This window comes from Fonsecaea nubica (genome assembly GCF_001646965.1).
Source record: "Fonsecaea nubica strain CBS 269.64 chromosome Unknown Scaff12, whole genome shotgun sequence".
NCBI lineage: Eukaryota > Fungi > Ascomycota > Eurotiomycetes > Chaetothyriales > Herpotrichiellaceae > Fonsecaea > Fonsecaea nubica.
In genome coordinates, this window is record NW_019173685.1 from 256,848 (window position 1) to 284,431 (window position 27,584).

Here is a 27,584-nt window from a genome sequence, read left to right on the forward strand (position 1 = left end):
TTGCATAAGGGGAATTAATGATCCACCTTACTACGCCAAGACGCCAAGGATAGGTTGAAGCATACAGCCTCTCAAATGCACCATATTTTGTTAGTTTGTCACTCTGGCCTTGACCTTTACCTTGCGCAGCTTTCTCAAGTCAAATTCGTCCTTTTTGCTTCTTCCATCAAACAAACCACTCCTCAATTCCTCACCCTCTACCACCTCTCCCTCTCTCTCATACCCTCGGATTTCCTTCCTCTTTATGTAACATTAGTGTCTGCTTTATTGCGCTCTCTTTCCGTCATCATGGATATGGATCATCTCATCGGTCAGCGTTTCAACCTCATCTCGAAAAGTGAAATTCGGTACGTGATCCTCCTTTGTATCTCTGAACTCGCCCTAACAATTTTGCCTGTCACAGCTATGTTGGTACTCTCCACGAGATAAATCCTGAACAGTCCACAATCGCGTTGGAAAATGTCTTCTCCTTTGGTACCGAAGATCGCAAGGTCGACAAATTCATCCCTCCTTCACAACAGAAATATGGTTTCATTGTCTTTCGTGGAAGCGATGTCAAGGATATCAAGATTGCTGAAGATGAACCCTCACAACCATCACCTCCGCAGAGCATGCCCAATGACCCTGCCATCTTGGTATGTCGCGTGCCCCTTCGTTGCTTGACACCTGTCTTTATGATGAGATATCGGATGTAAATTCACAGACCTGTTCTGAAAGCGCAAAGCCATGTGGATGTTTCCGTTGCCTTCCTTCTGATCTTGACTTCCCCTGTTCATTCTCGATCTCAATCCACCACTTTTCGAGTAGCGCTGACTGAAGTCCAAACTCAGAATGCCTCGCGACCAGGCCCTCCTCCAGGAATGCCCCGTGATGGCCCTTTTTCTCCCCAAGACTACCCGCACCCTCCTCCTCCTCCTTTTGGTGGTTACTACCCTCCCAATCAATTCGGTAGAGGTTATGGCCCGCCTCCAGGAGCCTTTGGCCCTGGTCCCGGATTTCCTCCCTATGGAACCCCGCCTCCCGGATATTTTGGTCCCCCTGGCGGCCAGGGCTTCCCACAAGGTCCTGGTCCTCACCCGTTTCCACAACATCCTCAACCCCCTATTGGACCTCCCGGCTTGCGCGGCAATGTACCACCACCTCCTATGCAGTCACAACCTCCTCCTGACTCCGCCATGTCCGCAGCACAGCCTCCTCCAAATCTGACATCTGAACTACCTGGTAGTAACAAGGCGCCAGAGGCAGATGCTTCCCCCTTCCCCAAAGAAACACAACCCTCTACATCGCTGTCATCACAGTTGTCTCATGCTCAGGTCGCTGCCAAGGCTGCACCCATACCTGCTCCTGCACCCCAGGCAGCAGGGGTGGCGCCTCCAAAGACAGCCCCTACAGGGCCGAAGAACAACCGTGTGGCTCCCGCAGTCCCTTTCACTGTGAATCAGAAATCCTTCACCCCTCCAGTCGCCGCCACGGCGGATACTTCTGCAACAAATGGTACCGGTGCTAAACCTCAGAAACCTGCCCCCTCCCAAGCTGCCATGGACGAGGCGGCGCGACAAGCAAAGGAAGCGGTCGCAGCGGCTATGGCAAAATTGAACCCCCAGGCTGCTTCGGCACAGCCCAAACAAACTCTTCCAACGGCGGCAGTAGATGCTTTGACCAAAAAGGTAGCCGAGATGTCCACATCAGCCACGAACAACGGAACAGCCCGTGGGGGCAGGGCAGGGTTCAGAGGCGGACGAGGCGGCAATTACCATCGCGGAGGCGGTCCGAAGAAGATGGAAATTCCAAAGTCTGATTTTGACTTTGAATCCGCCAATGCGAAGTTCAACAAGGAGGACCTCATTAAAGAGGCGATTGCTTCGGGATCACCTCTTGAAGAGACGCCAGCTCAGGAAGAGGAGAACGGCGAAGCACGTAAACCAACCCCAACCAGAAAAGACAGCCTAACCAACACTGTCCCCGCCTACAACAAGTCAACCTCTTTCTTTGACAATATTTCATCGGAAGCCAAGGACCGAGAAGAAGGCCACGACGGTCGCGCACATGGCAGACAGGTGCGCAGCGAAGAGTTCAAGAAGAATATCGAAACTTTTGGCCAGGGTAATGTGGACGGAGGTTACCGCGGGCGCGGAAGAGGTGGTGGGTATGGCCGTGGAAGGCAGTACGGGGGATCATATCGAGGCGGTTATAACAACCGTGGATATGGTGGCGGATACAATTATCGCGGCAATCGGGGACGAGGTGGGCAAGGACAGGGGCAGGGGCAGACGCAAGATGCAACTGGACAAGCCGCTGTGCAAAACTAGATCTGGATGCCCTTGTTTTCTTCTCGTCTCACACGCTATGAAAGGCGAGGTACATATGTTTCTACCATGTCTTGAATTAGTCGCCATCACTATGTCTCGCAAGGGAGTTGGGAAAGATCCGGACTCGGAACATCATGGATGCGAATGGGAGGAATGCAATCTGAACAACGGAACGGGATGGTTATGCATGCTGAAACGAAGAAGCGCGGGCCATGGCCGTCGTGATCACGAATGAAATGCCTTGCACATGGGATCGGAAGGACAAATGGGGGGCCGGGTCAGTTGGTTAACACCAGCAATTAAAGCCATGGCAATGTATGAAGCGAGGGCGCTTTTTGCTGCGGTTGACGGTTTTACTCACCTTTTGCGGATACAACTTGATAGGGATTTTGCAAAAGACCAATCCAGCGCGGTGCTGTAGTGGATTGATTACACATTGGTCTTCCCACTATGAGATTCTGGGCGACGCCTTTCCTGCTTGGTGTATTGACCTTGACCAACTGCTGTTACCGCTTAGTGAGCTTGTCAGCGGTCTGGGCGCCAGCACCACAGCGATGTCTCTGATATATTTCGTCGCCGTAGGGCTGGCTCTCTTCAAAGTCCCATGCTATGCCTTGCCGCTCGTCAGCTACGATATTCCCACCGGACAGTCTCATCAGAGATGGTGAGTCTGTGACGAGATCTATGGTGAAGGCGGTTGACCTGACACCTCGCCAACTGCGCCTTCTACAACTCATACGCCTATCCCATTCACCTCATGCCAGGAACCTACCAAGATTGACTAAGCCTGCAGCAGAAATCGCCTCTGCGTAAAGGTATGTCGAATCAGCATCACCGACACCATCCGATCCAGCCTCCGGCAGACAAATATCTGTTCGTCAACTACGATTCGAGCAGCTCAGGCGGCTCCCACGACCACTCACAAGTCCTCTCTCATGTCCGTCAGAACTATCACGTATGGCGCCGCAAGCAGAGTGTCAAGCATCTTCGAGACCTTATTGTCGTCCATCGCACCTACAAGGAGAAGCTGCCGCTTCCCAGTGTTAAGAGACACAATGTTACAGACGGACCAGATCGTACAATGCCTGTGACACCAAAAAAGGCCGACTCAACTCGACGCCCTGGTGGCGCTTCCGGTACAATGGTCGGCACTCGTCTCTGCTCCTCCTCGATTCAGCTGCACAGGGGAAATTCGGATCCTTTCCACGCTTATCCAGTCAAAATCAGTCCCCAAGTCAACGAGTTGATCGCCTTTTACCGTGACTTTCTTCTTCCCGCCCAGTATCACGTTCCTGCCACAGCATGGGTCAGCTCTGCTAATGCGAGATTGGACTGGTCCATCTGTGTCTCCACGCTTCAAGAGCCAGCTTTGGCACATGCGTTTATTGCTCGTTCTGCAACCGTGGCTGCCGTGCTCAACCCTGCTATGCGGACGCTGGCTATGCGTTATCGCCTGCGCAGTATACAAGAGTTACGACTGCGATTGCTCAACGATGCGAACCACACCTTTAGTGACGTGAATGTGCTCCAGATCATCATGCTTCAAAAAGCTGATATTGTCGACAAAAACCTGTCAGCCGCTATGGCGCATGCTAAGATACTGCAAAACATGTTTCAAGAACAGCAACGGAGAAACCATACTGTGAACTTCACACTCCTTCAATATGCCTTATGGAGCGACACCCAGATCTCTTCTATCTTCATGACTCCTCTCGCGTTCGACGTGAGTCCCGGTGGCTGGATAGAGAAAACGATGCAGCCTCTCTGGGCTGCGGCTCTCGAGCAGCTCCAAGAACTTCCACAGTGGACAGCGGCCCAGGAGGATGCGGCGACACTTCTTGACCCGTCCGTCGAAGGGGAAGAGCTAAAAGCATTTTTCATCTCTCGGAGGACCACTCTACAAACCTGGCTACTCTACGGGCTTAATGGTCTCCCTACGCCACCTCTAATAATGCTTTGGCTCACTACAACCGCATGCCTACAGCAGGGGAGGATGATCAAACACTATATTCGCGCCATCCATGAGGTGATACATCGCACATCTTTGTCACCAGCGAAAGCCGAAAGCGAAGATGGCTCCGCCGAACAGATGGGGTATTGGTATACCCAACAATATCTGATCCTTGCAGAATTTCTCTGGACACATCACTCAAGCTACAAAGTCGAGGTCTGCGGTATTAATCTCTTCGATATGGTGCCAACACAGCTGAAGAACCTTCGGGCAGCCTTGCAGCATGCGGAAAACTCTGGGCGGGGTTCAACACCTGACGGTCCATCAAAATATCGGAATGCTCGCCTCTGGGCACTGTTTATCGGCGCACATGCCGAATTGCTCAAGTCCAAGCAGGAAACGAGGAGCTCGGCAACACCGTCGAATAAGATTCTGCACAAAAGCCGTCACGGGAAGGAGGTGACCCCTGGCTTCGCAAAATGTTCCAGAAATGTTAAATATTGTGACCCGGAAAGTCAAGGAGCTGTTTACGATCGCTGGTTTGAGATGGAACTGGCTCGCCAAGTCCGGGAGATGGGTTTGTTGGCGTGGGAGGAAGTATACCTTATATTGAGGAAGTTCAACTATGCCGATGTAATCCAGCCATTCGGAGAAGAAGTCTACTGGAACGCCATGAAGCTGTTCTAAGATTCGATGGGAGTGCCACCACCTTACCCAGCACGAGTAAAAGAGAAACGGACATCTTGTTGTGGGAAATCCCATTGTCTATCAACCAGATGCTTTATGAGGCAATGATGCCAGCCAAACAAGAGAGCTAGAGCAAGCAACCAGGTTCCAGCTCTTAGAGCTCAGCCGACCAACTTCTCTCCAACCATAACGGCCTTCGACTCTACAGCCTCTTCTGACGATGCACACTCGCCGTCCTGAACCTCTAGCACCTCCCCCTCAAGCAACCGGGGATGGGGCATCACGCCCAATTCCCTTGCCTCCTCTACTGTGAAAGTGGCGAACAGATCTTCCGAGTCGATCTCCCCAAGACCCGGTACCGGGAATAGTCGGTTCAGGACATAATGCACAACGAATGCCAACGCAAAGCCCTCGATGTATGCAAGATAGAAGATCTCCTGTGCGCCCTTGGGCACGTGAATTGCTGGATTGACAGCATTGATGAATCCAGGTAGCGCGGGCGCCATGCCGACGAGCCACGAGGCGTAGGCGCGCCAATTGAATCCCCGATTGTACCAGTAGATGGACGATTCGTTTGGAATGTATAGATCGGAGAGCTTGAGCTTGCGGTCGCGAATAACCCAGAAATCGCACACCATCATGCCCACCATGGGGCCGAGAAAGACCGAATATCCATCCAGCACATTGATGAATGTATTGGCAGTATCAGCCAGTTGCCAAGGGTTGATTGCGATACCGAGCACGAACGTGATGACTGCCCCCCGGCGTATATTGATCCAACGAGGAAAGAGTGCCGCAAGGTCGAAGCCACCCGGCCAGGCATTATCGACGGTGTTGATGCTTAGTTGGGAGATGAAGAATCCAAGGCCAGCAAAGAAAGCTCCCGCCCGGGCCTTTGCGGTATAGCCGTCCTCCATCCAGCGGATAGCGAGCTCCGCAGGCGACCAGAGCACCTCTCCATAAATCTTCTGTGCCGCAGAGGTCGACAGGGTACCCATGAGAGTGACAAGCGCGCCGACGATAATTGTGGAGTAAATCTGACCGGGGATTTGTGCGCCCGGGGTCTTTGCGAACCGGTTGAAGTCACTTTGGTTGGTCAATGACACCGCGATAGCCCCAATGACGGTAGTGATACCGCGGATAATGGCCCAAGCTTTCTCACTGGTCGTGGTGAGTGTGCTGTTCGCGGTGAGCAAAGGCCCGCCGCCATGAGCTGCCGACAGTGCCCACACCGTGACCGAGAACATCGTGGCAGCAGTGATGATATTCGCATACCGGAACAGGATCGCGGTCTTCTCGGGAGGAATCAAGAGACAAGGAAGCTGGAAGCAGAGGAAGACGATGAAGCCTACAAACTGCTGCGTTGTCATATGGGCACTGGCTGGGAAGGTGTTGGGTATGTGCCTGTAGCCGGAGAAGATGCTGTAGAGCATGACGCCCGCCATCTGGCCACCGATCCACGCCTGAACACCATACCAGACCAAACAGAGCATGATTCTTTGTGCGAGAGCAAGATATGAGCCTCTGAGGCCCCAGACGGCACGGTTTCCCACAGAGAAACCGACGTGCCAGACAGCTCCCCACCAGCCGTTCGTGATGGCCACTCCAGCGATGAGAAACTAGATATCAACGCGGGTCAGTTGCGAGCTTCTGGAGGTCAATTCGACCATGGGACGATACTGACTTTGGCAATGATGGTCACAATCATGGCCTCCCACACACTCAACCCCAGCGAGATCAATGAGCTTGCTGTCTGCCAGCCTACCGTGTTCAGTTGGATGACAGACCAGAATCCCAAGAAACCCCATACTGTCCACGTCCGCCTATGTGGGGGGAGGGGGGCAAGATCGCGGTTGTTCCATGCCGTAGCCCTCTTGCCGTCCAAGTGCTCGTCCACGGGGACTTCGAGCTTCTCGCTCAGTCGAGCGGCTCTGCGACGAAGAGAACTCATTGTTCTGGGTGGCGAGCTGTGTAGACTAGACGGTCGGTATGAGCAGAGCGAGACGAAGGCGGTCGCAGCCTTTGCAAGACTGCGCTGGCGAACATGTTTATCATATGGTTGAGCCTCTGTTCATGCCCCGACCGAGTCTGATATCGCCCATGCCCGTTTCCTGGATCTGCCTATCGCTGATAAGAACTCAGACGAGCCACGTGGTTGGGCCGACATGGTACCGCTCATCTCCACGTCGTCGACGGTCACTTTCCGGCAAGTCGACAACATGTTGTGTGACGAAACAAGCGCACAAGCCTAGACCCAGAGATGCTTGTTTGAGACAAGAAGCGACGCCGAAGTCCTCGTCGAGGGCCCACATCAGAGGCGGCTAGCAACATCAGAGTTTGATATCCCCGTCAATCTAAGGCAAAGCGATGTGTGACAAAGCAATATCCACCAGAATAGGATCTGGCCATGCACCATCATAGAGACACTTGGTATGTTCCGCCATTGTCGTTATCAGCTGGACCCCGAACGAATGGCAGAACCTCCATGTCATTCGGGGCAAGCATTTGACTAGGGCACCGGGAAATGTCGGTTTTGGGAATGATACCCAGAAAGGAAAGTCAGAAAGGACTCGCCACATATCACAATCCATGCTCGGCAGAGCCTTCGGGCAAAGAACGGCACGGCAAAGCCGATGAATAATGAGGCTGCGCGTACCTCCGTCTCTCAACTCCGATATTACTCGTAGGGTATCCGATTCCTGTTGACAGCACAGCTGCCCCTTCCTGTTCGTATTTGATATCGAACCTGGCCTGGACGATCCCCTGATAAGCGATTCGCATTCTGAAAATCAAGCTCATCATTGTTCTGGCAACTCGGCCCCATCGAATAACACCATGTCACAGGTTACAACGGCGACCGAGGAATTCAATCCTCTTGTCATCAAGCTCCAGAATGGTCAGACTCTTCATGTAGAATCCAATGAAGCCATCGACGCGGACGAGATCCCCATTATCGACGTAACAGGAATCTACAGTGATAACCTGGCAGATCGACAGGCTGTGGCCGACAAGATTCGCGAGGCTGCCCATCGTATTGGCTTCTTCTACGTGGTCAATCATGTGAGTTTGTTTTTGCTGATGAGACTTTGTCCATGGCTGATGATCCTTTTCCTTCAAGGGCTTTGACCCTAAACTGGCAGATGGAGTGTTTGAACAAGCCAAGCGCTTCTTTGCATTACCACTAGAGAAGAAACTGGAGGTTGACACAAACCTCGTGCCAAAGGAGTATGTGGGATACCATGCCCTCGCGAGTTACAACAGGAATGGAAGGAAACATCATGGTAGGGAAATCCATGGCGAGAACCCAGCCGTGAGATCGTATTGATGCGGGATCGCAGTACTAACGATTGTGCACTTCAGATCTCAGCGAAGCTTTCAACCTAGCTTACTCGGCTGAGCAAGATCCGGAAAACCCAGACAATGACCCAGGTTCGTCAATATGGCCAAGTGATCTCCCAGGTTTCAAGGAAGCCATGTACGCATATCACACGCCAATGCTGCGATTCGCCCGCAAGATGACGCGGATCTTCGCTCTGGCACTCCACCTCCCAGAAACGTATTTCGACGAATGGACCAAGCGACCTGAAGCGGGCCTGCGCATTCTCCATTACCCTGAACAGGAGGCGACGGTAGACGAGCAGAACGGCATCGGTGCCCACACAGATTTTGAGTGCTTCACTATCGTCAACCAAGATATGTCAGGTGGCTTGGAGGTTCTGGGTAAATCTGGACGGTGGATCCGAGCGAAGCCTGTGCCAAACTCGTTTGTGATCAACATTGCCGACTGCTTCATGAGACAGACAAACGACTATTTCGTGTCGACGGTCCATCGGGTCATCAACAAGAGCGGCAAAGAGAGATACTCCATCCCGTTCTTCTACGGACTGGACAGGAAGATGCCCATGTTGCCGATTCCGTCGTGCATCTCGGAAGAAAACCCGGCCAAATACCCTGTCATGACTGCCGGGGAATATTATCTGTGGAGGGCGAAAAAGGCCAAGCAGGGCGACAGTGCCGGTGAAGATTAGAGAGCAATACAGAATACCTGGGTTATGCTCTAGCGAGCGGAGATCACGTTGACAAAGATGACGACTTATGAAAGGGAGTATATTCGCAACAAACTAGAAGAACATCCGTCAACACAAAGTCAGTGAGGTCCTGTCCCCGAACCATTTGGACATTCAAAAAAGGACGGAATATGACATTACTATTGGACTTTTCCTCGAGGCTCTTATCCGCCTGTCATTACTCCCGCTGCAGGCAACAGATACCCATGCTCCTTCGAATCCGTCAATGTCTTTGTGTCGAAACACAATCTTGATTCCAGTTTGGATCCTCTCACTCCATTTGCCACTCGCTGTCCTCTTCTTGTTCCTTCTCGGCCTCTTTCTGCCTGCTCTGGGCTGGTTGCAGCGGCTTCTGCTGTCGCTCTGGCCGCAGGTCCTTCTCTTCCGCGATCACTTTGATCTTGATGCCCCAGCCTTCCTTCCCTCCGATCCAGTGCTTGCGCTTGCCCACCTTCTCGATGACGCGCAAGGCGTGCTGCATGGTATCCTTGAGGAGGAACGGGTCGCCGGGGATCTTGGCCACCCAGAGAGTGAGTTCGATGCCGTCCTTGCTCGCGTCCCCACCCAGCCCGGCCGCCCAGCGCGCAGACATGGCCACGCGGGGGTTCGTCTCGTCGATGATGCCGGCCGGGTACACCCGGGCCACGACCATGGCGACCCGGCCGATGTAGCGCGCCCACCACACCTGCTCGGGCGTGAGCAGGTGGCGGAGTGATTCTTTGTAGTCGACCTCGCGCGGCGGCAGCTCGCCCTCGAACCGCTCTTCGAACATGAGTGCCAGCAGCGCGCGGTCCGTGTGGGAGACGCCGTGCGCCGACGCCAGGATGCCCGTCGAGGTGCTGTACAGGGCGGCGCTCGAGGACGATTCTTTGGAGAGGTCCGAGTGTTCGAAAAAGACGTTGGCCAGCGATCGGATGACCTCGGTCGAGATGGAGTGCGGGAATGAGCGCGGCTCGCCGCTTGTCGATGGCGGGATCGCCGACAGGAACAGGTCGCCCATGGCCAGCGCGGACGGGCGCGCGAACCGCGCCGTGGCTACTTCCAGCGGATGCTGGCGTCGGATGTGGTAGGGTAGTTCTTGGAAGAGGAACCCCTCGCGCACGCCCCCCTGGCAGAATTGGGCTTCTTTGACTCCAAACGGGATCGCTTCTGCTAGGACGTTGACCAGGAACGCGACGGCGGGGACCTGCGCGCGTCGGCGGTCCGAGACGCGGAAGATGCGGTGCGCGGTGCGTGCCACTTGCTTGAGCGTCTCGGTGTCGGTGAAGCTGGCTTTGTCGGCCACGAAGCCGTTGATGATGGAGATCGGGTAGTGGTGGCCGTGCACCTGGTTCTGGTAGAGGAGGAGGTAACCCCAGCCGCGAAAGCCCCCGCCGCAGAGGTACAGCTGGAAGCCGCCGTAGAGCCTGGCGGCGTCGACCAGGTCCTGGGGGATGTCGAGCTCGCGGTACGCGGCGAGGAAGTTCTTCTTCATGTCGGCCCTCAGCGCCGCGACGGCCCTGTCCGCTTCGTCCTTGGACTTGCCCGCCCGGGCGGTCTCGAGGGCGCGAGTCAGCGCCGCCGCGCCGTAGGGGAAGCTGAAGGCGCCCTTGGGGCTCATTTCGACGCGCCCCTCGCGCGACACCATCCACCCGATCTGCGTGCTCCCGCCGCCGAGGTCCATGACCAAACCCTTGACGGACGTGAAACTGCTCGCGATGCCGAACGCCCCGATCCGCCCCTCCTCCTCCTTGGGGAGCATGTGCACGGCCAGCCCGGTCTCCTCCTCAATGGCGGCGAGGAACTCGGCCGAGTTGAGCGCCTCGCGCGTCGCCTCGGTCGCCAGCACGCGGATCTGCTCCACGGGCACCCCCAGGTCGTCGCAGATGACCCGGAACCGCAGCAGCGCGGCGATCACGGCGCGGATCACGGATGGTGGGATCGGGATCTTTTTGTTGGCGTCGTCGTATTGTGCCTCGTACAGCGAGATGTTGGCTCGGTGCGAGTATACGGTCGGTAGGGTCCGGGCGGTTGGTGGTGATAGGTCGGAGACGGAGAAGCGGATCCCGTTGCTGGAAGTGAGCGGGTTAATCAGTCATTTCTCGAGAAACGGGGCTTTGAGGTAGAGGGGGTTGAGGGTCTTCGTTGGGAGGAGTATTTAGAGGGGGGGAGAAGGGGGTCTCAGCAAACAAGTATACAAGCAAGCAAGCAATCACGAGTAACCAGATAAGATCAGTGATACCATCCATCCAACCATCCATCCACATGTACTCGTGTGTATAGGGGGTTATTGACATATATGTCTCTCTGTCTTACCTTCCCATATCAACCAGACCGCGAAGATGAGGCCGTCGACCACGCATCGTGAACTGGACTGGAGCACGAACAGGAACTGGTGATCTCTCGTCCATCTCGGTGCGCATCATCCGATCTTGTCGCTTCTCATTGACAAACTCCCCCAGCCAGTAGATCAAGTCAATCAGAGGAATATGTCGTTATCTCTGCTTTCTGGATGTCCCCCGAGTACCCGCCAGCGGGATGGAATGGGTCTTGGTAGTGGTGTGATGGTGGTTGATAGCTTCTTTATACAAATAACACTGCTGATAGATACCCTAGGATACCCTAGGATACCTAGCCAGGAAGATAGGAATATCACAATAAAATCTCGACACCAAGCAACGACGTAGACCTTTGTAGAGCTCCAGCCGTCCGTCTGCCTCCGAGTGCCCAGCAGTGCCAGCGGTGAGTGAGTAAGTGAGTAAGTGTACTTTCAATCTCAGCTGAGAGGAGTAGTTGGTGAGGTGATCGTAATACCTACACGCCGAGACTACCAAGAACGCGCATGGCGAAACTCTAGCTTCTCTTGTTCCCCGCTTCCGCGCCGCGCAGCTCGTGTAAGTTCTTGGGGGGTGGGGAGGTGGTGGTCTCATTGGCCCAAGCGTCATGGTCCTCAGCTCCATCGCTACCTTACTACGGAGTGGGTTGCCAGGTAAGAACAAAGACCTTGTAGGCGTGGCGTGGCGTGGGGTGTAAAGGGCCCCCGGAACATCACATCCGCCATCGGCCGGGATTGACATCGATGTTTGGGAGAAGGTTCAGGTACGAGGTACTGACCGAGTACATATTCAATTATGTCCATTCTTCAATACTTGTAGGCGGACAGTGATCAAGTGCCTCCACCATCACACAGCTTCCACCGCCTTGGGAAGTTGCTGGCCCAGCCTCTCCCGCTCAGCATCCCAGTCTCGATTGTGTTCGGTCCCTCGACTCAGCTTGTACGACTCCTTGCCCTTGTACTGGGCGGTGTTCCAGTTGTGTGCGCGCTGCTTGACCCATTCATCGGCATTCAAGAGCCTCTCGCCCGACGACGCCTCAATCCTGGCAACGTCCTCGTCCGTGGGGTGCTGGAACAGATCGCGCAGCTTGACGCTCGAGTTGGGCCGCGAAAAGTACACTACACTGTGGCGCATGCACTCGCCCTGTTCCCCAGGAGGCACCACGACGCGGTGGACCGCGCTGTACAGTCGTCCCCCGAGCAGCTTAATCAGGCTGTCTCCCAGGTTGATCACGGCACAATCTGGACGAGGCCGCACGTATTCCCAATCCCGCTTGTTTGGCGCGAGCACCTGCAGCCCGCCGAGCTGGTTGAAGAGCACCGTGACGCTGCCAAAATCGGTGTGCTCGCCCAGCGTGATGGTCTCGGCTGGTCGGACGGGAGGAGCGCATGTTACTCGAGCCTGGTCCACCGAGGGCTGGTCAAGCTTGTGCAGGGATTCGAGAAGTCCGTCGGGTAGACCGAGTGACTTCCCCAGGGACGTCGTGATGCCGTAGATGACATTGTGGCATGACTTCATGAACGTCTTGAGCTCGTCGAACCGATCTAGCACCACTTGTGGGTGGTGGCCCGACACTGTCTCGCGTGGCTTGCCATCTGGTCCCGTCTTGGGCTGCGGAATCCCCAGCACCTCGTCTTTGGAGACATTGTAGAACTCGCTGTGATCTCTGGTGCCCTTGTCGTCGACAAACATGGCCCCAGACCGCTTGTATCCATAGTAGTGGCCCGTGGTGCCCATGTCATATTTGAGCTTCTCGTCTAGCGGCAGGGAGAAGACGCTGTCCGCGAGGTTGAACATGAATCGCGAGTCGACATGGTGGTTGGACAGGTAGAAGAAGCCATAGTTCTGGCACGAATGCAGTAGGATTCGGGCCTGTTCGGCGTCCCCTTGGGACAGCAGGTCGAAATCCACCGTCGCGATGTCAGCTACGGGCACGTCTGATGGGAATGGCGGGATGGTATTCGTAGACATTTTTGGTAGTAGCTCTTTGCTCAAAGTCACGTCTGTGCGGTGTGAACGATCGTAAGGATATTTGATTCACCTAGACGGGCTCAATAGGTTCATCTCGTTGTACCATTATATGATGTGAGTGACCCTCCTTCGAGGGATCGTGGGTTGTCGAGCATGTCCGTTGTATTATATCTAACAATATCCCCCTTCTCAACTCCGTGGATGCCCCGAGCCACTCACCCCGCGCGTCATTCGTCATCCCTCCATCCAAGGTGGGGAGGCTTCATGAAGTGCTCGGCCATCTCTCGGCGAAAAGGTGTAAATTGGAGATGAGTGAGATGAAGTGACGATCCGGGCGATCAGGGGTGAGGGGGCAGGCATAAGTTCGGCAGTGCTGGCTCGCGTGAGAATCAGCACAGGGATGATTTCTTGTGTTCTTGGGCTTGCAGCTGGGCATGGTCCTGTGTGACAAACTTGATTGAATTGGATTTCGCAGGTGAAAGTGACTGCGTGGAAACTTGGCTCGGCTAACCTGTCTAACAAGGATAGGGAACAGCTCCATCCTTGACGCTGTTGTGGCTCTTTTCTACCTGCGCATCATGAATGTCTTGATCTAGTCTCGCTTGAGTCAAATCTATGTATGCAGACTTTCTGCGAATCAAAGGCGCTGTTCATCCGATATGTCTAGCCTGGCAACGCACTGTGTAACAGCTGCACTGCTCCAGAACATGTTCTCACGACTGCACACGCTCCACCTCAACCTGGCTCTGCTCCTTCTCAACCTCATCCTCCGAAGAGTTGCGTCTGTCCTTTCCATTCTCCTTCTCCGTAATAGCCTTGGATGAGTCTGGAAACAGAGCACCAATTTCCTCGAGGGACATCATCTTGGTCTGCAAGGTCAAGAACGTCAGTCTCATAACGGCAGGCATACATCTGGCGGAGAGTCTTACCTCTGGAAACTTCCACCATACCACCACGATGATGGCTGATGTAGCGCAAATGCACACCAGGTAGTATTTCCATCCAATATTCGCAAAGCCGGTGGGAGCTCCCTGCAACAAAGCCAATGCTGAGAGGAACAGCCCCGAGATGGATAGCGATAAGCCCTTTGCTCTCACGGGCGTGGGGAAGATCTCGGAAGCATAAATGTACGATGTCGCGTCGATGGTGCTGGCGAAGACGGCGACGTGCATGAATAGAAAGAAGACTGCGGCGCTGGCGGCCCCATTTCCTCCGTGCTTTTCGAACTGGGAGAGTGTGATGACTTCGCCGACGAGAACGAGCACACAGCCAGAAAGGCCGATTACTGACAGTAGTTAGAAATCTCCGACGAACTGACGGTAGCAAGCTGGTACATACGCAGCATTTTGACTCGGCCGACTCGATCGACAATCAGAGCGTTGAGGCCATTGCCAAATGGTGACACGGAAATCCATCCCGCTTGGATGATGAGTTGGCGGACGGTGTCGAAGCCGAGGTTTGCATACAGCATCGGCCCATAATCTAGGCGCCGTTAGATCCATCTCGAACAGTCATCATTGAGCTGAGAATGTAAGTGGGACTCACTATTGATGATCTGTGTTCCAGTTGTCTGTGCGCCAACCATCATGATGAAGCCGATTCCCACTCGCTTACGGTACCCGGGCAATCTGAACAAGTCCATGGTTGAGAGTTGTTCCTTCTTCTCTTCCAGAATTTGCGAATGCAGCAGAGCGAAGTCGGCGCGGATGGCATCTTCGTCGCCCAGAAAGCTATCGGATGTTTCCGCTCGTACTTGTTTGAATGAAGAATATGCCTCGTCGAAGCGGTCGCGGTCGAGAACTGTGCCAGCCAGGTCAATACCCTCGATAATGTTTCCTTAAGAGGTAAGAAGATGGGACACTTACGCCACCGCGGTGACTCGGGCAGAAACAAGACCCCCATGGCCAGACATGCAGGCCAAACGGCTTGCACTGCGAGAGGGATGCGCCACTGAGCGCCCGCCGCTTGAACAAAGTAGAACGCAACGCCGATCCAGCTGGCAGAGGTGTATCCGACACAGATCATCACCCCGTGGATGCCAACCAGCATGCCGCGGATCTTGGGCGGTGCGACCTCGCTCTGATAAAGGGGGACAAGAGTGACCAACGCTCCTATTCCCAACGTCAGCATTGATATTCTCGATTCTCTCGACTGTACCAGAACAGAGAGATTGTATTTGGTGCAAGGAATACTCACCAATACCGAGCCCTGTGATCAGGCGAGCCACGATATACATGCCGATGTGCACGCTCCCGGCCTGCAACGCACCCCCGATGGTCGTCACGATACTGGCCACGAACAGGGCTTTCCGACGACCCAGCCAGTCTGCGGACTTCATGCACGACAGCGTCCCGAACAGGCCTCCGACTTGAAATAGACCGTTGGTGGCGCCGATCAGGTCGCTCGCATTTGGTCGGGTGTCGAGCTCGAAGTAGGAGATGAACGAGGGTTGGCCGAGTGTGGTGGCGATGATGCTGGCGCAGTAGCCATAGGTCACGCTGCCGAGGGCGACGAAGACGACAATCTGCGAGGGTTGGTTAGTACGGTCTGCGTTCTTGAGTGTTGACTATGTTTACCAGCAATCGGAGCGTTGAAGCGGAGAGCGCCATATTGACGGGAGCTTGGAGGGCCTGGGAGCCTTTGGAGCCCTTTTCGATCAATTCCTGGGGTAAATACAAGGTATGTAGTTCCGACAGTGAGGACGAACAAGATATACTTCTGTTATATTTTAGAGACAGTGCTCCCTCTCCTCAAATATATACATATCTACACCTATACCACAGCTAGCTACGAAAACCTGGAATCCCTGAAACCCCACGCCCATGACTCCAGATGCAATCTGGTGAGAGGACCTGTCACGACTGTCTGTATAGCTCCATCCCTGAACGCTGAGCACTACCTCGACCTCGACATCCAATTGGTGTGAGTGGAGCGACCAGATTTCCGCCCGTATTCTCATACCGAGCATCCACTTCCACTTCCGCTGGCATGTATCATGTCATGTCATGACACGAAAGGGGGGCGGGCTCCGTGACTCTGTGCCCGTGCATGTGTCTGTCTGCACAACTCCACATCAATCCACTCCTCTCCACTCCTCTCGCCTCGACTCGCGGGATAAACTCTCTGGGGACTGGGGGATGGGGGTGGACGGAGGTGGGAATTATTCAGCGGATTTTTTTCAACGTAGAATGCTCGTACCTAGGTCGGCACGGAGGGACAACAAACAAAGCCCGCAGGTAGGTCCACCAGGAAAGGGGACTGATGCTAAGTTACTGTCATACACTGAATAACCTCCGCTCCGCCTGCCTGGCTTTGTCCTCAACACCAGACTCGAGTGGCATTGCAGTTAGTCTGGTCTAATCTGGCGAGCAAGACGATGGCTGGCGGGGATATCGTCTTGCCGTTCGAACTTTGGATATGTCCCCCTTCTCTCGGTCTTGTCTATGCTTCGCCTTCTGCCTAGGGCCGGATAATGCATCTTGTGCGTCTCGTTGATTCACAGCATAGTATTTACGACAGAAAGGAAACCCCCGCTCCTGGAGCATTGTGCCATTTTTTTTGATCTCGGTGAGTATTGTATGATTTCATGGCTCTTGATCGGCGGGAGTGGGATTTACGACTCGATGCGAAAGTACCAGAACAAAAATGAGATGACTTCCAAGTCTCGTGGTAACTAGAATATTTCCGCTTTTGGCATCTACAGACAAAGCGTTGAAGCCTTGCGCCACATCTCTCCTCGTACCTCCATCCATCTACCTCCATGCTGAGTCCTCGCCCCCGCCCCCCTGTCAGTCAACCTTGCCACCTTGCCAACTTCGTCCTAAACCCTAGCCCCTCCCCAGTCCCACTTTCAACTCAGCTCTGTAACCGTGCCTCCAAGCCACTCACTCACAACGGCTTCAACGCGTGCAAAAACTTGGGCTTGGGCGGCTGCGCCAGCGCGCCCGAGTTGGCAAAGTCGACAAACTCCTTGGCGGCCACGTGCGCCTCGAACGCCTTGCGGCCCGTGTACCGCTCAAAGACGTGGAAGTGGTTGGGGTTCTCGTCGTCGCGGGCGATGGCGTACTCGAGCACGCCCGGTTCGGACTCGGTCAGGCGCTTCAGCGCGCGGAGGTAGCGCTCCAGGTCGTCGCCGCGGCCATCTTTGGCGTAGAGCTGTCACGACAGAAGACGGGGAGTGTTAGCTACGAGGTGGTGTATATGAAACGAATGTCAATGGAACTAGGACCCTCACTCACATCGGCGTAGAGCTCGAACTGGCCCTCAGGGATGGGTGGGAATTCGACCGACATTGTTTTGCTGGTATCTCGGCAAAGCTGATGTATACTCGTACTACCGTGCCTTACAGGAACTGTGTATACCTAGGTCAAGACCTGTGCGACCGGTTGGCGAATGGATGGCGACTCTTTATGTGCTAATGAGGATGTTGGTTCGACCGACTCCGCAATAAAAGCGCCGTGGGGCAAATATGGGGAAAAAATGGCCTCAACCGAGGAAAGGGGATTGAATCAATGACGAATCTCCACAGTTTTGGTCTGCGGAGTTTTTTTTTTTTGTAAAGTAGGATGTCGTAAACCATGAACCCGGCGGTTCGTGTTGGGCTCGGAAATGGTTAGATTGATGGACCTGCCATTGTGACATTTCGTTCATCAGGTAGCGGAGTCGGTAGAAAGTGGCATTTACTTCCTCTTATCCCCCTTCCCATGCCGCATCGAGTGTCTTGAAAGTCCTGCTTAATAGTATTTGCGGCTGGCGACAATACCACCGTGATTAGTTTCGTTATCGACATCAGGCATCATGTCGACTTCCAGCACATCGACGCTTGCACAGCGTGCAAAGGCCAACTGGGTAACAACCGCGGCCGCGGGACTCGGAGTCCTCATCGTGGCGCTGCTGCTGGCCAGTCCTACCGCCATAATAAACCGGTCTCTGGGCCGCGTACAGATCAGGGATCCCAAAGACCGGTACCTTGGTCATGGAGGACTCAACAACGAGCACTGCTGGACAGATCCTTGTGAGTGGAAGTGTCTGCCCGGGTGTTCTTACATACCACTCAAGCATACATGGCGCTAATAATTCCAAGCTGGAAAAACCTGTGAAGACGTCAAAATCCATCATGAGACAGACACAGCGTTTCTTGGTAAGCTGGTCCAGCACCCCGTCATTCGTTTGAACGTGCTGACTTGGACATGTATAGCTTGTGGAGACCCAGTAGGCCGGTCACAGTTCTACCCGCCGATCAACAACCATTGGACGTCCAAACGTAAAGACTTTCGTGAGTATTTCCTAAAGTATGATATCAAGGTAAGTCTATCTTTGCGAATGTACAGCGGTAATGCTTTCTGGTTGCTCACGGCGATATCAAACAGGGCAACAAGACGACGAGGATGGAAGTCAGAGGCTGGGATGGTGACTTGGTACTCCACGGGATCGATATTTGGCGCTTCAAAGACGATCCGTCAAAGGTAAGGAGAACCACCAAGACGGCCATACGTGCGTTATACTGACCGTCGCTGTCAAGATACACTTGTTCGCCGTAAACCACGGCCGCAAGGGCGAATCCATCACCATCTTCTCGCACAAACTCGGCACAAACGTGCTCGAGTTCGTCAAAGACATCAGCCACCCAGAGTTGAAGACGCCGAATGCAGTCACGCCCTCTGGTCCTCTGTAAGTTCTCCTTACCACATGGACACAGACTCGGTGACTCATTGGGGCACAGTTCATTCTTCAGCACCAACGACCATTACTACTACAACGGACTCTTCAGATCGCTAGAAGACAAGTACGCCCCGTTCCGCTGGGCGTCGTGGGTTATTCACTGCGACGGCTCCGGGTCAAAGACGACGTGCCGTAAAGTATCGGACGACCTGCAATATGCGAACGGGGTTCTTTTGACCGAGGACGGCAAGACGCTGCTAGTAAATGACCTGTATGAGGGCACGACGATCGTGTACAGTGTTGATCCTCAGACAAAAGACCTGATCTTGGAGAGGAAAGTGGTGAGTCAAGACATTATACAGCCATAGTATCCCGTTCAACGTACTGACTATACGGAACAGAGACTCGGAGGAACCCCTGACAATCTGGCCGAGATCCCTACCAACGGAGACATTGTTGTGCCAGGTAAGTCACCAAGAATTATCGTTTTACCCGCTCGACGTCCTTTTCACTGCCAGCCTCTTGCTTCTTTTCTTCTTTTTGTAAGACTCCCCCGCTGATACCACTCTCACAGTCTTCCCCAACCAAGTCACCTTGTTCAAGCGCGGCTTCGGCCCCGGCGGCCTCGACTACGCGACCCTGTGCGAATCCGCCGTGGTTCGTCTGGTCAAGGCGAAAGGCTACGCCCCCGAGCTCCTCTTCTGGGACGACGGATCGCAGCTGAGTGTCCTGACCGGGGCGGCCGTCGACCCCTACAACAAGCGCCTCATCGCGGGCGGCATGTTTTCCAAGGCGTTTCTGGTCTGTGATATCAGCAATGACAGGACGGGGGTTGTCTTTGGGTGAGAGGCCTGACTCTACTTGACAGATGGATGGATGGATGGATGGTATCGTCACCTCCAACTTGACGCATTCTATACCCACGAGTGGGGGATAACTAGCAATATCTTGAATGAGGCTGGTAAACTGGTTTATATACCTTCTACTCCGCGCAGACGCTGTAAACCTGTCATGACGAAGGGACCAGTCTATAGAGACAAGTTCCACTTGAGTTATCGTTATCTCGACGGTCTATGTAGACCCTGGCCTTCTTATTCTTGTTCTTGCTCTCGTGCAGACCCTCTCAAGTTTATACAGGGGGGGTTTCGAATTTGATATCGCCCAAGCTCCCTTTTTCGTTCTACAAAAATACAGGTGTCAAACGATCAAGAATCCACTGTGAACGTTAGCGCCGCGAGTCTTTCTTGTACATGGACCACCACGACTCACCCGTCAACAGGGATGTCCTGTCCAGTCACGTAGCTGGCCATCGGAGACGACAGGAAGACAATGACGTCGGCAATCTGTCAGTCAGCGTCAGTGTCACTTACAGGCATGTATCGTCCAGTGCTATTTCGCGCAAGCCTAGGCGCTGGCTGGGGTTTGGATCCATGTGTTCTCGACAATCCACTCACCTCTCGCGCCTCCCCTAGACGACCCATCGGACAGGTCTGGAGATATTCGTCCATCCCGACCGAGGAGCCCGCACCTGGCATGCGGATCATCGGGGTGTCCGTGAACCCAGGACACACGGCGTTGACGCGGATGCCACTTTTGGCGTAGTTGGCGGCGTCCTGGCAGATTACTCATTCATTAGTTTGATGATACTCGTGGGGGATTCTCATTCATTCATCCATAAGGGTGTGTCCCCGGCAATTCCACCCCCCCCCCCAAAAAAGGTGTTTTGGAAGGGAGGTTTCGTACACTCTTTGTCATCCCAAGAACGGCATGTTTGGCCGCGCAGTACGAGGTCGTGTTCTTCCCACAGGTGTGGCCGTAGATGGACGAGAGGTTGACAATTGATCCTTTGGCGCCTCTGTAATGACAGCGATGTAGCGGTCAGTCAGCCACCTCGCTATATCCTTCAACAATTGATACAGCATAAACAAATGGCGCATGAAGTGATTAGAATGAAAGGGGGGATACCTCTGATTAGGCTGCTGAGAGACCATCAACTTCAACTGTTCCCGCTGACACAGCCACACGCCGAACAAGTTGATGTCGATCCCAAACTTGAATTGCTCGTAGGTCGATTCCGAACTCGCGACCATGTGTCCCGGCGTCCCGGCGTTGTTGACCGCGTAGTCGATGCGCCCGAACCGGTCGACAGCGGCCTTGTGCGCGGCCACGATCGACGACTCGTTCGTCACGTCCATCTGGATCGTCTCGATCTCGACCGCCGGGTAGGACGCGTGAATCTCGTCCTTGGTCTGTTTCAGCCCAGCTTCATTGATGTCGGTCAGCACGAGCCCTTTGGCTCCGTAGTGCGCGAACTGTTTGCCAGTGGCTCTGCCGATTCCTGCGCACATATGATGATATTGTCAGCCCATTCGACTCTGAAGGCGTCGTGATGACGAATTCGACGACGGAGAGACGGCGTCCCCTTACCGGAGCCGGCGCCAGTGATGAAAGCGATGCCGCCGTCGAGTAATGAAGCCATGATCGCCTGCCTTTGAAGTGGTATGTCCAACGTCTTTGGCTTGGTTGGGGTCCGGTGCTCAAATTGAAAAGACTAGAATAAAAATCAGTGTGTATAGCCGATCTCAAACGCCACAAGATGTCCTCTTCGTTGACAGCTGCTCTCTTGCTCAAGCATCAACTCATCTCCAATAATATATGCCCATACCCGCTCCAAACGGTATGCGGGGAATCGTCTTGGTATCTGGCGGGGATTGTTACAAGGTTTCCATATACGAGGCGGGAAAGCGGCGTGTCTGCTGCAAATCTGTTACCCGAGGCAGTTCAAGCCGTTACGAACTGGTCAGTAAGTGGCTTTACGCAGTCAAACTAGACGAACGACCGGATTCTCGGAGCGAGGGACTATGGCTGTGCTGTGCACTATCCTCGACCCACTCGAGAGTCTATTTCATCGTTGACACAGTGAGATGGATTTCAATTTCTCCATTATCATATCATTTGTGATTTGAAAGGACCAATTCATGCATTCTATATCTCGGGTCACAAGTTGATTCTTTCACGGCCCAAATCACTCCAGAGTAAACCCAGAGTATCCCGACTTTGCACTGTCCCAGATCCTCCGTCTATACTCGGGCAGTCCTGCCATGTAATTCAGCGCCTCCTTGGGCTTTCCCGGGATATTCCCCCCAAAATACCAACTGTCCGCCTCAATCAAGAGAGTCTTACCGGTCACGTCGTTGACATGATCGCGCCACTGCGTCTCCGCTTCTCGCGTCGGCTCGATCGACCGCAAGTTCTTGCTTCGGAGGAACTTCAAGCACTCCACGATCCAGGCACCCTGGGTTTCGGTGCATGCTGGGCCCGTCGCGAACGCGGTGGGGGCTTGTGGACCATACACAAAGAAGAAGTTGGGAAAGCCGTGCGTGGTCATCCCGAGGTGCGTGTAGACTGCCTTGGCCCATTTCTCGCGGATCGATTCTCCCGTGCCGCGGATGTTGATCTTGGTCATTGATCCTGTGATGGCGTCGAAGCCCGTCGCGAAGACGACAACGTCGAATTGATGTTCGACGCCGTCCTTGGTCTTGATCCCTGCCGCGGTGAACTCGGTGATGGGATTTCCCGTTTTGCTCGCGTCGATCAGAGTGACGTTGTCGCGGTTGAAGCATTCAAAGTACCCCTGTTCGAGACTGACTCGTTTGGCACCAAAGGGATGCGGCGGTGTCTCTGGGGCGAGGATCTTGGCTGCGTCTGGATTCGTAATTCTAGCGAGAGCTTTCTTGCGCCAGAAGCGATAGGCTGCGGCGTTAACCTCGCGGTCTTCGAAAAGATCCAGGTAATTGCCTAGCCAGAAATGCAGGCCACCACGGTAGAAGAGTCGCTCCCACAGCTCGTTGCGCTCTTCTTCGCTTGCGTCTTTACCATATGATGGCTCAAAGTCGTAGAGAAAACCGGCATACGTGGTGCCAATCTTCTGTACGGTTTTTGGAAAGTTCTCTTTGAGGCGCTGGTTGTCAGCCTCCTTGACTTCGTCCTGTCCCATCGGAAGAGCCATGTTGGGGGTTCTCTGAAAGACAGTGAGATGAGATGCAACCTTGGAGATTGCCTGGACAAGCTGCACTCCACTGGCGCCCGTCCCGATCACGGCCACGCGTTTCCCCTTGACGTCAATACTGTTGTCCATTGGCCATCGTGCTGAATGTGTCTTGACTCCTTGGAAAGCCTCGACATTTTGATACGGCGGGACATACGGCTTCGCAGCAAACCCTGTACCCATGATGACGTGCTGTGCGCGGACGATCTCTCCTGAACCGCCGCCAATTTCCACCAGCCAGGATTTACTGGAAGGGTCCCATTCTAGCGACGTGACCTGGGAGTTGAAGGAAACATCACGATCCAGATCCCACAGGCGACTGACGTGGTGGAAGTACCGCTGAATCTCGTCCCGGTCGGGGTACCGTTGCGTCCAGTTCCACCCTTTCACCGACGTCTCCTCGGTGAACTGATACACTGGAATCTCCGTGTCGACTCTCGCGCCGGGATAGCAGTTCCAGAACCAGGTCCCGCCGTAGTCGGAGCCCGCTTCAAACACGTGAACCGAGAACCCTTCTTTCCTCAGGTGGTACAAGTGCCACATGCCGCTGAAGCCCGCGCCCACGACGACGACATCATACGACTTGGTAGGATTGATGGAGCCCATTTTGCTGACTGGTCGACGATGCCAGAAGTGGAAGAGGGTATCTATCTCCAGGACAAAATATAGATAGAAAATATTGTCAAGAGGTTGCCTTGATCAACACCCACGAATATTTTCCCGTGCTTTAAAACTAGCCTTGAGGGTGATGTTCACTGTCAGACCGTGGCCTGATATCGTGCGAGATGTGATTGGCCAGAATTCCCCACAGGGCCCAGGTCGAAAAGGGGTCCTTCAGCCTCGCGCTAGCGGGGTTTATAAACTTGGCCCACCAAATGGGCTGAGGGGGTTTTCGGAGTTGAGAGAGGGGAAGGGAAAAGGCTGCAAGGGAATGAACAGGGAATTGGAGTTTGCGGTGGCACCACCATTGTGGGCGAGTGATGCTAACTTTTTTGACGGTTATTCAAGGTTGGTTGGGGCTTTTGCTCTTTGGTAGTGAAGGGACATGATGCAGGGGTTTCTTCGACTGCAAGGCACGGACGGGTGTTTCTTGGCGAGGCCTATTGGTGACTGGGTACCTTGAGAAGAAAATGACGACTGAATACAGCAGGAAAACACGCGAAATCCCCTTCAACATCTAGCCCTTTGTACGCGGACATACACATGTACAGACAGGGTTAGAGCCTTAAAGCCTCGAACGCGGGTTCGCCATGTCAATCAACCGCTGATACCCCTTCCTCATCTCCTCCGGCATGCCCCCTTCCACAGGCCTCCCCAGGTTCCCATCGACCTGCTCGACAAAGACGTGCGTCGAGCCCCCTACGGCCTTGACGTCGTCGTCACCTCGTCGAAAAACCCCCACCTCGTACATGACGCTCGCGCGGCCCAGCTTCACGATCCGCAGGCCACAGTCCACCACGTCCGGGTAGCTGACGGAGCCGAAATAGTCAAAGTAGGTGTTGGCGATGATGGCCGCTTGGGGGTGTTTGGCCACGGTGTACCCGCATTCGCGGATCATGTATTCGTTGATGATGCTGTCGGCCAGGACGCCGTAGTTGGGGTTGTTGACGTGGCCGAAGATGTCGTTGTCGTTCCTGCACCAGGCCGGGTTTCAATCAGCCTTATGATGCGGACTTTAATGGAAGAATGCAGTGGGATGAAGGTCTAGGTCTCGCAAAGTCGCTTACCATCGCAGTCGGTATTCCAGGTGGTAGCCATAGTCGGAGCGTTTGCGCTGCCGCTTCGACGCCAGGTCAAGCCCGAGACTTGCCATTTCTTGACCCATTGACCACCAAGGACAAGATGTCTGGAGAGTCGGCAGTTATTTCTGAGAGATTTGCGCAATATAACTGCCAATAACACTTCTACAGGAGGCCTCCCGTCGTGATACCGTGCTTATTGGTCTGGGTATTGCATGAACGGAGCCACGAGGCTGAGTGGATACGAGCATCTACACGCACTTTGTGGATTCATCCACCTTGTGTGCTGTGGCGGGGATAAATCTATCCTGCAAAGTAGAAATTCCAGATCTCTGAACTGGAGCGAGTTTGACAAATGGATACATACGTCTATAACCATTTCGACGGAGAAAGCAATAACTCCCCACTGAATCTCCATGCTGGAATGAAGTGGCCAGAATAGGGTCACAGAGGCTGAGACTCTGGAGCGGTCTATTGTCCGTGCACCGCGGGGGAATTCAAGATCGAGAGTCAATCAAGTCCCGGTGGATGTGAATATTGTATCCCAGGCATGGTGTCGGGAAGGTATGCGAAGCACCTGTCAAGGCTTCTGTGTTTTGGCTATGATAATATTGCTCGTTTAGTTCCAAGAGTTTTATTTCATTTCTGGATTGAATATCTTATCGGCCTTTGAGAATCAATCAGTGCTTGAATACCAGAGGCCACTTTTGAAAATTGCGACCGATAACCCGAAAACCCATTGCAGAATATGGCGCCTGAGTTGGTCTATCTGCCTCCTCCGGGCCTCGAAACCAACCTCGACATCCTTCGCAAGCGAATAAACACAGAGTTTGGTCTGTCCCTGCAAAATTATCATGACCTCCACCAGTTTTCGGTGGACCGGCCCAACGACTTCTGGATGACGTTGTGGAGGTTCATGGGAGTCAAGGCTTCTGTACACCCAACCAAGGCTGTCGACGAGTCACTCCGGATCGACCAGTTTCCGCAATTCTTTGAAGATGCCCGTCTCAATTACGCGGAGAACCTGCTCTGCAGGACAGATGACGGTGTGGCGATCCGGTATCTACACGAGCAGAACCTGGATTCACCGCGGGAGGTGACGTGGAAGGAACTCAACGAGACTGTTCGGCAGTTCTCAGACGCGATGAGAGCGTCGAATATCTCGACGGGAGACGTTGTGTGCATCATTGGGGGAAGCTCGCCGCAGTCTCTTGCACTCTTCCTGGCTACAGCGTCCGTTGGAGCCATCGTCTCAGCCTTTGCCACGGACGCGGGGGAGAGAGTGCTGCTTGATCGAATGGGCCAGGTGTGCCCGAGGATCGTGTTCGCAGAGTCTTCGTACCAGTACAACGGCAAGAAACACGATATTTCCGGCAGGATTGCAAAAGTGTTCAACTCCATCAAGAAATCATCAGACGCAGAGGTCGTCTGCATTGCTGGAACCGTACCACGGGGATGGACTCCCGTGCAAGACTTTCGGCGGCGCGGGACTGGCAGGCCGCTTCACTTCGACCAAGTACCCTTCAACCACCCTCTGATGATCGCCTTCTCTTCAGGCACTACCGGCACGCCGAAAGGCATCGTCCACTCACACGGCGGCCTGGTGGTGAATGGGAAAAAGGAGAGTCTACTCCACAAAAACTTTGGTCCAGATGATGTCCACTACCACTATGCAGGCATCGGCTGGATCCTATGGAACATTATGATCTCAGCCATGTTCTGCGGCACGACTGTCGTCCTCTACGACGGATCTCCGTTCTACCCAACCCCCGAGAAACAGCTAGCAGCAGTGCTGGGAGCCGGGGTAACAGCCTGGGGTGCCGGCCCGCGATACTTCTCAGAGCTCCAAAAGGCCGGCGTCAACCCCAAACCATACGCCAAAAACCTCAAGTGCATCTTGTCCGCGGGCGCCATCTTGACAGAATCCCAGTCCAAGTGGCTGATGGAGGCCTTTGGCCCTGTGTGTCAAATGTCCTTTTCCGGCGGGACGGAACTCTGCGGGAACTTCCTCGCAGGCCATATCGGCATGCCGGGCTACGCGGGTGAGATGACAGTCAAGGAGCTCGGAGCAGACATCGACGTGTTCACAGCTGACGGCAAGCCCACGAGACCGGGCGAGAGCGGAGAACTCGTGTGTAAGAAGCCGTTCCCCAACATGCCGGTCAAGTTCTGGAACGACCCGGGCAAGAAGAGATATTTCGACTCATACTTCTCCACCTTCCCTGGTGTGTGGAGGCACGGGGACTTCACCAGGATGAATCCAGAAACCAAGGGATGGGTGATCCTGGGTCGCAGCGACGGCGTATTGAACCCGTCCGGAGTGCGCTTCGGTAGCGGGGAGATATATTCCATCATCGACCAGAAGTTCCGGGACCGGGTGACCGATTCAATCTGTGTGGGCCAGCAGAGACCATGGGACGAGAGCGAACGGGTATTCTTGTTCCTGAAAGCCGCCAAAGGGTCGAATACTGTGTCGTTGGAGAGAGAAATCCGTGCTCAGATTGCCAGGGACCTGAGTCGTCGTCACGTCCCGCAATTCGTGTTCTGGGTCAAGGAGATCCCCTACAATGCCAACAACAAGAAGCTGGAGATTCCGTTGAAGAAGGTCCTTTCTGAAGGAAGCGCAGGGATCGCAAAGTTGACGTGCCCGGCAGAGGAAAAGGCTGTTCTGGCACAGTATCTGCCGTTTTACGAGGTTGAGAAGTTGCTTGGTACGGAGACGGCCCGGCTGAGTGCTAGACTGTAGATACTGTATAGTTGGTTTGACTACTAGGAATTTAGGCAGATATGGAAATAATTGTTAGCGATGCAGATTACGAGAACATTGATGAGAGTC

General features: G+C 54.1%; 13 protein-coding genes across 13 annotated transcripts; 5 read left to right on the forward strand and 8 right to left on the reverse strand.

Moving 5' to 3' along the window:
• Window positions 1–288: 288 nt before the first annotated feature.
• Window positions 289–2,309, forward strand: AYO20_02771 (hypothetical protein; the record flags this gene model as incomplete). Its single annotated transcript, XM_022641075.1, has 3 exons — window positions 289–347; window positions 404–635; window positions 831–2,309. 3 exons carry the CDS (start codon window positions 289–291, stop codon window positions 2,307–2,309), a joined length of 1,770 nt encoding a protein of 589 aa, XP_022502950.1.
• Window positions 2,310–2,863: 554 nt separating this feature from the next.
• AYO20_02772 (hypothetical protein) lies at window positions 2,864–4,947 on the forward strand (the record flags this gene model as incomplete). Its single annotated transcript, XM_022641076.1, has 2 exons — window positions 2,864–2,973; window positions 3,096–4,947. The coding sequence occupies 2 exons, from the start codon at window positions 2,864–2,866 to the stop codon at window positions 4,945–4,947; spliced, it is 1,962 nt and encodes a 653-aa protein (XP_022502951.1).
• Window positions 4,948–5,108: 161 nt separating this feature from the next.
• AYO20_02773 (hypothetical protein) lies at window positions 5,109–6,898 on the reverse strand (the record flags this gene model as incomplete). The annotated part of the gene is made up of 2 exons (XM_022641077.1): window positions 5,109–6,566; window positions 6,632–6,898. The coding sequence occupies 2 exons, from the start codon at window positions 6,896–6,898 to the stop codon at window positions 5,109–5,111; spliced, it is 1,725 nt and encodes a 574-aa protein (XP_022502952.1).
• Window positions 6,899–7,782: 884 nt separating this feature from the next.
• On the forward strand, window positions 7,783–8,975 carry AYO20_02774 (hypothetical protein; the record flags this gene model as incomplete). The annotated part of the gene is made up of 3 exons (XM_022641078.1): window positions 7,783–8,007; window positions 8,066–8,228; window positions 8,308–8,975. 3 exons carry the CDS (start codon window positions 7,783–7,785, stop codon window positions 8,973–8,975), a joined length of 1,056 nt encoding a protein of 351 aa, XP_022502953.1.
• A 310-nt stretch (window positions 8,976–9,285) lies between these two features.
• Window positions 9,286–11,404, reverse strand: AYO20_02775 (hypothetical protein; the record flags this gene model as incomplete). The annotated part of the gene is made up of 2 exons (XM_022641079.1): window positions 9,286–11,065; window positions 11,310–11,404. The coding sequence occupies 2 exons, from the start codon at window positions 11,402–11,404 to the stop codon at window positions 9,286–9,288; spliced, it is 1,875 nt and encodes a 624-aa protein (XP_022502954.1).
• Window positions 11,405–12,175: 771 nt separating this feature from the next.
• AYO20_02776 (hypothetical protein) lies at window positions 12,176–13,300 on the reverse strand (the record flags this gene model as incomplete). The annotated part of the gene is made up of 1 exon (XM_022641080.1): window positions 12,176–13,300. The coding sequence occupies one exon, from the start codon at window positions 13,298–13,300 to the stop codon at window positions 12,176–12,178; it is 1,125 nt and encodes a 374-aa protein (XP_022502955.1).
• Window positions 13,301–14,013: 713 nt separating this feature from the next.
• On the reverse strand, window positions 14,014–15,909 carry AYO20_02777 (hypothetical protein; the record flags this gene model as incomplete). The annotated part of the gene is made up of 7 exons (XM_022641081.1): window positions 14,014–14,169; window positions 14,230–14,585; window positions 14,639–14,782; window positions 14,846–15,100; window positions 15,166–15,411; window positions 15,497–15,824; window positions 15,877–15,909. 7 exons carry the CDS (start codon window positions 15,907–15,909, stop codon window positions 14,014–14,016), a joined length of 1,518 nt encoding a protein of 505 aa, XP_022502956.1.
• A 1,279-nt stretch (window positions 15,910–17,188) lies between these two features.
• AYO20_02778 (hypothetical protein) lies at window positions 17,189–17,592 on the reverse strand (the record flags this gene model as incomplete). The annotated part of the gene is made up of 2 exons (XM_022641082.1): window positions 17,189–17,455; window positions 17,539–17,592. 2 exons carry the CDS (start codon window positions 17,590–17,592, stop codon window positions 17,189–17,191), a joined length of 321 nt encoding a protein of 106 aa, XP_022502957.1.
• Window positions 17,593–18,097: 505 nt separating this feature from the next.
• AYO20_02779 (hypothetical protein) lies at window positions 18,098–19,807 on the forward strand (the record flags this gene model as incomplete). The annotated part of the gene is made up of 8 exons (XM_022641083.1): window positions 18,098–18,314; window positions 18,384–18,440; window positions 18,498–18,604; window positions 18,670–18,765; window positions 18,822–18,970; window positions 19,023–19,302; window positions 19,363–19,426; window positions 19,536–19,807. 8 exons carry the CDS (start codon window positions 18,098–18,100, stop codon window positions 19,805–19,807), a joined length of 1,242 nt encoding a protein of 413 aa, XP_022502958.1.
• Window positions 19,808–20,158: 351 nt separating this feature from the next.
• Window positions 20,159–21,440, reverse strand: AYO20_02780 (hypothetical protein; the record flags this gene model as incomplete). Its single annotated transcript, XM_022641084.1, has 6 exons — window positions 20,159–20,177; window positions 20,231–20,304; window positions 20,416–20,574; window positions 20,705–20,816; window positions 20,927–21,299; window positions 21,389–21,440. 6 exons carry the CDS (start codon window positions 21,438–21,440, stop codon window positions 20,159–20,161), a joined length of 789 nt encoding a protein of 262 aa, XP_022502959.1.
• Window positions 21,441–21,986: 546 nt separating this feature from the next.
• Window positions 21,987–23,615, reverse strand: AYO20_02781 (hypothetical protein; the record flags this gene model as incomplete). Its single annotated transcript, XM_022641085.1, has 1 exon — window positions 21,987–23,615. One exon carries the CDS (start codon window positions 23,613–23,615, stop codon window positions 21,987–21,989), a length of 1,629 nt encoding a protein of 542 aa, XP_022502960.1.
• Window positions 23,616–24,234: 619 nt separating this feature from the next.
• Window positions 24,235–24,822, reverse strand: AYO20_02782 (hypothetical protein; the record flags this gene model as incomplete). Its single annotated transcript, XM_022641086.1, has 2 exons — window positions 24,235–24,643; window positions 24,737–24,822. The coding sequence occupies 2 exons, from the start codon at window positions 24,820–24,822 to the stop codon at window positions 24,235–24,237; spliced, it is 495 nt and encodes a 164-aa protein (XP_022502961.1).
• A 674-nt stretch (window positions 24,823–25,496) lies between these two features.
• AYO20_02783 (acetoacetate-CoA ligase) lies at window positions 25,497–27,494 on the forward strand (the record flags this gene model as incomplete). The annotated part of the gene is made up of 1 exon (XM_022641087.1): window positions 25,497–27,494. The coding sequence occupies one exon, from the start codon at window positions 25,497–25,499 to the stop codon at window positions 27,492–27,494; it is 1,998 nt and encodes a 665-aa protein (XP_022502962.1).
• Between the last annotated feature and the right edge of the window lie 90 nt (window positions 27,495–27,584).